At 49.9% G+C, this 8147-nt stretch overlaps 2 protein-coding genes across 3 annotated transcripts in view; one reads left to right on the plus strand and one right to left on the minus strand.

The window, feature by feature from the left end:
* Nup188 (nucleoporin 188) overlaps positions 1 to 3853 on the minus strand; it is a 57661-nt gene extending 53808 nt beyond the window's left edge. For both annotated transcript variants that reach the window (XM_048431963.3, XM_085681408.2), the window contains exon 1: positions 3785 to 3853. In XM_048431963.3, coding sequence (XP_048287920.3) covers positions 3785 to 3816 — 32 coding nt within the window. In that variant the 5' untranslated portion in view covers positions 3817 to 3853. The remainder of the gene's footprint in view (positions 1 to 3784) is intronic.
* A 45-nt stretch (positions 3854 to 3898) lies between these two features.
* Positions 3899 to 5995, plus strand: Dolk (dolichol kinase). Its single transcript, XM_048431965.3, has one exon. The coding sequence runs from the start codon at positions 4220 to 4222 to the stop codon at positions 5828 to 5830; it is 1611 nt and encodes a 536-aa protein (XP_048287922.2). The 5' UTR covers positions 3899 to 4219; the 3' UTR covers positions 5831 to 5995.
* Positions 5996 to 8147: the final 2152 nt, after the last annotated feature.

Raw genomic sequence — 8147 nt, forward strand, 5'->3', positions numbered from 1 at the left:
CTGGAATCCACATTAAGATGAAAGGAGAGAACCAACTTTCCAGAGTTGTCCTTTGACCGGCACACACACACTATAATAAAATAGTAAATAAGAGCAGGAGAAATGGCTCAGTTGAGAGCAATTACTGCTCTTGCAGAGGACCTGGGTTTAGTTTTCAACACCACATAAAGCAACTCACAACTTGTTGAGATAATCTGATAATCTTCCTGTGCATTGTACAAAGATGTGTCTTTGTCCTTCCTCATCTGCCTAAGGCACATTATGATCAGTTTAATAAAAAGCTAAATAGCTAGGCAGGAGAGAATAGGTGGGACTTCTGGAGAGAAATAGGAAGAACTGGAGGTGCAGGTGAATTGCCAGTCAGATGTGGAGGAAGTCGGACATGGCAGAACGTAGATTAATATAAATTGGTTAAGTTTTAAGAGCTAGTTGGGAACAAGCCTAAGATAAGGCCAAGCTTTCATGATTAATAAAAAGCCTCCAGCGCACGCCTTTAATCCCAGCACTTGGGAGGCAGAGGCAGGCGGATCTCTGTGAGTTCGAGACCAGCCTGGTCTACAAGAGCTAGTTCCAGTACAGGCTCCAAAGCTACAGAGAAACCCTGTCTCAAAAAACCAAAATAAATAAATTAATTAATTAAAATCAAAAAAAGCCTCCATTCTATTCAGGAGCTGGTAGTCCAAAAACAGTCCAGTTATGTTTGGCACAACAACAACTGCCAGTTCTAGATGAATCAATGCCTTCTTCAGCCTCTGTGGGCGCTATCACACCTGGTGCACAAAAACTTAGGCTGCATTTGGCTGCTCTTAGAGAACCCAGGTTAAATTCCCAGCACCACAAAGTGTAATTCTAATTCCAAGGCACTACACAGAGTGATGCACAAACATGCAAGCAAAATGCTCATAGAAACAATAAATAAAATGCTCAAGAAAAAAAATGTTTAAAGGAAACTTTTAGATGAAATATAAAGAATAGCCGGGCGGTGGTGGCGCACGCCTTTAATCCCAGCACTTGGGAGGCAAAGGCAGGCGGATCTCTGTGAGTTTGAGGCCAGCCTGGTCTACAAGAGCTAGTTCCAGGACAGGCACCAAAAACTACAGAGAAACCCTGTCTCAAAAATCAAAAAAAAAAAGAAAGAAATATAAAGAATAATCAGAGTCCAAATGGAGAGAACGCTGAGCGAGCCACGTTACTCTAATGGAAACAGTCCCTTTGAGAAAGTTACACTGTACATAGAAATAAATGTAGCTGTTGTCTACCTGACTCCAGAGGAGCTGCACAGTTCTCTTGTAAACTAGGAATAAGTTTAGCAGCAATAGCTTTTAACTTTTAAAAAATGTATTTATAGTGTTCCGCCTGCATGCATGCCTGTATGCCAGAGGAGGGCTCCAGATCTCATTACAGATGGCTGTGAGCCACCCTGTGGGTACTGGGAATTGAACTCAGGACCTCTGGTAGAGCAGTCAGCACTCTTAACCTCTGCACCACGGTTTTCTCTCACGCCCCAGCTTTTAACTTTTTTGCGAGAGTTTTACTGTTTAGCTCTAGCCTGCCTTTGCTGGGATTAAATGTGTGCATCACCACACTGGGCCCAGCAATAGCAATAGCAATAGCGATGGCTTTTCAAACAGTGGCTTTACTTTTTTCACACACTTGCACCACTCAGACTTCCACAAACACAAGAGACTCAAAATGCCAATATTCAAACCAACTTTCAGCCGAATTCTGAGCGACTGTCATAAGCTCCTGAGTGGTTGCCCCAGGGCCACGTCCTACGCACACGCCTACAGCTGCAGCAGCAGAAAGGCTGAGGCAGGCGGGTTATACTGCCAGACCAAGCCTAGGTCACACACAGAACACAGGCTGCACTCACTTCAGTAAGCCTCTAAAAGAACAACACAGCACTGAGATAGCTCCATAAGGCACCCCCAGGGAAAACGACTCAGATCCCTGGCGCCACATGAAAACCAGACAGGAATGAGAGCCCAGTAATCCTAATGCTCACAAGGAGACTGGGGAAGCCGAGTCTAAGATGGCTTGCTAGACAAGCTGAAGCAGCAAGCTCCAGCCCCGGCTCGGTAAAACAGAGACCTAAGAAAGACACCCAACAGCCTCCACAGGCACACACCTGAACCCACAAAAGATTCAAGGATTCCCATTTGGAAAAGACGGAGCTTGAAATGGAAAAGTGACTTCTAAGGTCAGCTACAAACCGATATGCAGAAGGAACACAAGGGACGTTTTCCTGGCCACATTTCAGGTTTTCAAATAGAGACCACTATTCCCCACGGCTAGGGAGCATGCTTGCCAATGCTAAAAGTCACTCTCGTATAACACGCCAAGGCAAGTGCCTAGAATTCTACCGCTAGCACCCCCAGGCTGTGGCTCAGTAGCAGAGTGCTTGCCTAGCATTCCTGAGGCCCTGGGTGTGACCTCCTAGGACCCCAAAATAAAAATAAGATAAATACGATCAGTCAAAGTCCATCCTCAAGGATGGGTTTGGTATGATCCTCAACATGATGAAAGTCTGTCCGCAAGCCAAAATTTTCCTTTCCTTTGGAAAAAAAATCATTTTTTTCAAAGTTTCATACAAATATGTACCCAGAGCGGAGGCTACAAGGGCTAGGACGAAACAGCAGAGGGAAGGGAGGAAACTGGCCCTCCCAAGGATCGCATCTTCTCCACAGGACTCTGCAAAGGAAATCTTACCACTGGAAGGCCATGAGGCTGATGGAGAGAAAGACAGGCAATGTGGGAGATGTTTACATGGATGTCTGCGTGTTTAAGAATTCATCGGGAAACAAGACCAAATAAAGCTAGCAGAGTCAGTTCCAGGTGAGAGCTTTGTTTAAGTTTTAGGAGTGGGTTGTCTCGTCTTCCACAATGTGGAAGATGTACTGAGCACAGAGGCCTGGTTATGGTTTTAGTCTGATAGCCTTCCATCCGAATCCTCCTGAGGATTATCACGAGAGGCAGACGAGGGGAACTACCGCGTGAATCGGACTTCTGTGTCGTGTGTAACAGGAGGCGCCTCTCTCCTACTTGTGAGGAATGAATGAGATAAGGCATGCAAGGCACTTTCCCAGGATCTGGCGCTAGTAAGCGCTCTTTAAAGAAAGGCAAGCAAGGCTCGTAATTCATGTCCGTAATTTCCGCACTAAGAAGGCAAAGGCAAGAGGACAGGAGTTCAAGGCCTGCCCGTGGTACAAGAGACCTAGCCTCAAAACAAAACAAGCACTCCTAAGTGAGAACCGTGAGTTTGTTTAGTAACAATTCACCTTGCCCGAAGACTGGCACAGCATCCGGAATCGCTTGGAAGATAAAGGCATGTCTGCTGATTTAATCAATACAGGCATTAGCCAAAAATAAAAGGCGGGAACTAAGGATGCCCGCGGAAAGAACCCACGGCGTGGGCAAGGCACACACGAGGCGGGGCAGGGCGCGGGGACACTACGGCGGGGCTCGGGAGTGGGGGTGTCTTCCAGGCGACCCCGAGATGTCCAGCAGTGCTTACGGGGAGCGTGGTGGAGGAAGCGCGGGAGCGTGGGGAGACATGAGGCATAGAGATCGCGGAAAGGGAAGGGAGAGCAATCGGCCCGCTCCAGAAGTGTCTTCAGCCCCGCGAGCGGGGACGGTTTGGATCTAACTGCCGCCCCGGGGGGAGTCCGTCCACCCAGCCTGGGCTCGTTTCCTCCACTGCCGCAGAATCCTGTTTCCAACTCCCGCCCTGCGCCCACCCGGCACCGCACGGCCACCCCCGCCGCCGCCGCGCCCCACTCCGCACCTCACACACGGCCCACCGGCGGCAGCCGCCATCTTCGCGCGCGCGTCCCAGCCCCGCCCCCATACGCCGGGGCCACGTGACCGCGCACCGTCCGACTAGGGGCGGTGCTTTCCGTCACGTGACGGTGGGACGGGCCCAGGATGGGGCTGTCAAGATGGCGCTGCCCAGGGCTGAGTGGTGTCCGCGGTGGAGGCGGTGGAACCTGTGAGAGGTGAAGAGTGCAAACGTCTGCTACACCGTAGGTTGGAAGCGGTGAAGGGTGACTGGGCGCCGGCTCCCAGGCCTCACAGTGGCCCATAGTGGAACACCCTTTTGGAAGCTGGAGAAGGTTGCTGGCTGGGTGAAGTTGCTGCCCTCTGCTTGGCTGCTTGAGGGCCTCAGAGGCCAAGGCGTCCCTAGTCACCAAGCTTCCCCAAGAGCCCCAGACCTAGAGACATGACCCGAAAGTGCCCTCCCCCAGTCCCAGAGTCTGGGTTTCCGCTGAGCGGGTCGGTCCTGGCGGAGGCTGCAGTGGTGTTCGCAGTGGTGCTGAGCATCCACGCTGTGGTGTGGGACCGATACTCGTGGTGCGCCGTGGCCCTCGCAGTCCAGGCCTTCTACGTCCAGTACAAGTGGGACCGGCTGCTCCAGCAGGGGAATGCCGTTTTCCAGTTCCGAATGTCCGCGAACAGTGGCTTACTGCCGGCCTCCATGGTCATGCCCTTGTTTGGGCTGGTCATGAAGGAGCGCTGCCAAACTGCGGGGAACCCGTACTTCGAGCGTTTCGGCGTTGTGGTTGCAGCCACTGGCATGGCAGTGGCTCTCTTCTCCTCTGTGTTGGCCCTGGGCATCACTCGCCCTGTGCCCACCAATACTTGTGCCATCTCGGGTTTGGCCGGAGGCATTATCATTTATATTATGAAGCACTCCCTCAGTGTGGGCGAGGTGATCGAGGTCCTGGAAGTCCTGCTGATATTTGTTTATCTCAACATGATCCTGCTGTACCTGCTGCCCCGATGCTTCACTCCTGGAGAGGCACTGCTGGTACTGGGTGGCATTAGCTTCGTCCTCAACCAACTCATCAAGCGCTCTCTGACCGAAAGCCAAGGGGACCCAGTGGACTTCTTCCTGTTGGTGGTGGTGGTAGGGATGGTGCTCATGGGTGTCTTCTTCAGCACCCTCTTTGTCTTCATGGACTCAGGCACTTGGGCCTCTTCCATCTTCTTCCACCTCATGACCTGTGTGCTAGGCCTTGGTGTAGTTCTGCCCTGGCTGCACTGGCTCATTCGTAGGAACCCTCTGCTCTGGCTTATTCAGTTCCTCTTCTACACAGAAACTCGCATCTACCTCCTAGCTTATTGGTCTTTGCTGGCCACCATGGCCTGCCTGGTGGTGCTGTACCAGAATGCCAAGCGATCATCTTCTGAGTCCAAGAAGCACAGGGCTCCTACTATTACAAGAAAGTATTTTCACTTCATTGTGGTAGCCACTTACATCCCAGGGATCGTCCTTGACCGGCCGCTGCTGTATGTGGCTGCCACTGTATGTCTGGCAGTCTTCATCTTCCTGGAGTATGTGCGCTATTTCCGAATCAGGCCCTTGGGTCACACTCTGCGGAGCCTTCTGTCCCTCTTCCTGGATGAACGAGACAGTGGACCCCTTATCCTAACACACATCTATCTGCTTCTGGGCATGTCTCTTCCCATTTGGCTGATTCCCAGACCCTGTGCACAGAAGGACAGCCTGGGAGGAGCAAGATCCCTGGTCCCCTATGCTGGAGTCCTGGCTGTGGGTGTGGGTGATACCGTGGCCTCCATATTTGGCAGCACCATGGGAGAGATCCGCTGGCCTGGAACTAAGAAAACATTTGAGGGGACTATGACATCTATATTTGCACAGATCATCTCTGTAGCTCTGATCTTAATCTTTGACACTGGAGTAGACCTGAACTACAGTTATGCTTGGATTTTGGGATCCATCAGTACCGTGTCCCTCCTGGAAGCGTACACTACTCAGATAGACAATCTCCTTTTGCCTCTCTACCTACTGATATTACTGATGGCCTAGTAGTAGTAGCAGCTTGGATGGTGGAAACAGGGAGAAAGAATGAATGGTCCTCACAGCAGCTAGCCAGTTGGATGCCAAGAACCCAGGGGTGAAAAGCAGATTTGGTTGTTTTGTTTTTGTTTTTTTTTTCAATTGATTCAGACTTAAAATAAACAAGCAAAGCTCTCTTGGTTTTATTTGCTGATATTAGAATACAAAAAGGCTTAAAGGCATACACCTATTCAGGGAATTTGAATTTGCTGCAAAGCCCCCATCTTGTAGTCTGGGGAGGGCATTGTTAGAGTGGATCCTGAAGACAGCAGAACAGAAAGCTTAATGCTTAGGTGTCAAGCGTCCAACACATCTGGTCAGAATCCTTGGCCATTCAGCCCTAGGTGAGTCTGAGCCTCAATTCTACCTGTAAGATGGGAATAATGACAGCCTGACCCTCACTGGATATTAATCTCTACTAAGAGGAGGTGTATGAGGTATCCAAAGTATTCAGTCTGGGGGCCAGCAAGATGGCTCCGTGGGTAAAGGTACTTGCAACACAAGGCTGAGGACCTGAGATCAGTCTCTAAAACCCACATAAAGATGAAAGGGGAGCACTGCCCCCCCGGAGTTGCCCTCTGACCTCCACGTGTGTGCTGACTCATGCATGCCTCCACAGATGTCACATACTTTTAAAGTATTCAGCCTATGACCCACCTATGAGCAGAAATCAGTAAGGGAAGTGTCACTATTGCCCAAGAGTAAACTTGCCTCAGAAAAAAAAAAAAAAAACAGGCAAAATACAAGGAAGATAGGTTGTACTTGGAAGCAGGAGTGACCTTTCATCTCCTGGCTTCACTCAGAGGAAAACCCAAGAGCAAAGAGCTGAATACATGCAGTGTCTCCTGCTTGGACTAGGAAGAACTTAAGAGAGCCATAGCCAGCTTGTGTGCATAGAAAGGCTGACGAAAGCCGGTCCCACCCTGACTCTGCTGCCGAGAGGAGAGGAACTGATAGCTAGAAGGATGAACCCAACAATCCTTACACTCCAGACCTGTCCAAACCTGGATCCATCTCTTCTGGTGCAGAGTCCAGATCCACAAAAGCTGGGAAGTTTCTGCAGAATTCCTAATAATTCCTCTGTAGGTGTGGGTGCAGGCTGTCTAGTTCCATACCTGAGTCTTCATGTTTCCCAGGGTTTGCACAGAGCCTGACCCTGTGGCAAGAACTTGGTAGACACTAACTAAACAAATGGACGGTTGCCATCAGAAGATAACAGCAGGATTCCCAAGGCCTTCCCTCAGCGTGGCAAGAGGAGGGAGACAAGGCCAGAACCTAGGAATGGGGCTCTAGCAAGCTGAAGTCTCTTCCTAGAATCACAGCCAAGCTCTTTCCTTTAGAGCACTGGGCCATTCCTCTGAAGCCAGTGGGAAGTACTAGCCCTGCCTTCATTCTCTCCTCTCTGTGTCAAAGGAGGTGGCCCAAAGTTGAAGAAAGAGCACCAGCTTGCTCACCAACTCCCTGGTTGGCCTTGCAAGCATTCCGCTGGGCTTTCCAGTTGGTAGAGGACTAGATCCAGCTACAGACGGGGCTGCCAAGACCAGGCTGGTGAATTGATAAATGAGAACATAGGACTGTGCTGAGCCTCTCAAATAGCGAGAGAGGGAGGGAGACAAGTTTATAATCCTGGTGTTCAGGAGTAGAAGCTAGAGAATCACAAGTTTAAGGTTATCTTGAGCTACAAAATAAGTTCAGGGTCGGCTTGGACTACATGAAAAGCTGTCTCAATATAGATAGAGGACAGAGTCTTACATAGCTTTTGCTGGCCTGGAATTTGCTAATAGGCTTGCCTCCAACTCCTGCCTGCTCTGCCTCCTCTCTAGGATAAAAGGCATGCACTATGATACCCTGCTCTGCTCAAAATACTCCTCTTAAAAGGTGTTAAGATAGCTCAGTGGATAAAAGTACTGGTCCCATGTTAGAGCTGGGGAGATGGCTTAGCTAAGACAGTTGCCAGCACCCAGCTGGCAGCAAACAACACCCTGGAACTCCAGTTCCAGGGGATTGACACCCTCTTCTAGACACTAAGCACACATGTGATGCACCGGCATACATGCAGGCAAAAAAATAAGTCTTTAAGAAAGAAAATTATCTGAAAGAAAATAAGTCTTTAAGCCAGATGATGGTGTTGCATGCCTTTAAATCTAGAACTCAGGAGGTAGAGGCCGGTAGATCTCTGAGCTTGAGGTCTACAGAATGTGTTCCAGGACAACCAAGAATACACAAACCATAACAAACAAACAAACAAAAAAAGTATGTGTGACACTGGGGACGGAGTGCGGGGGGC

The sequence above is a fragment of the Myodes glareolus genome, chromosome 21 (genome assembly GCF_982192425.1).
Source record: "Myodes glareolus chromosome 21, mMyoGla1.1, whole genome shotgun sequence".
NCBI classification, from domain to species: Eukaryota; Metazoa; Chordata; class Mammalia; order Rodentia; family Cricetidae; genus Myodes; species Myodes glareolus.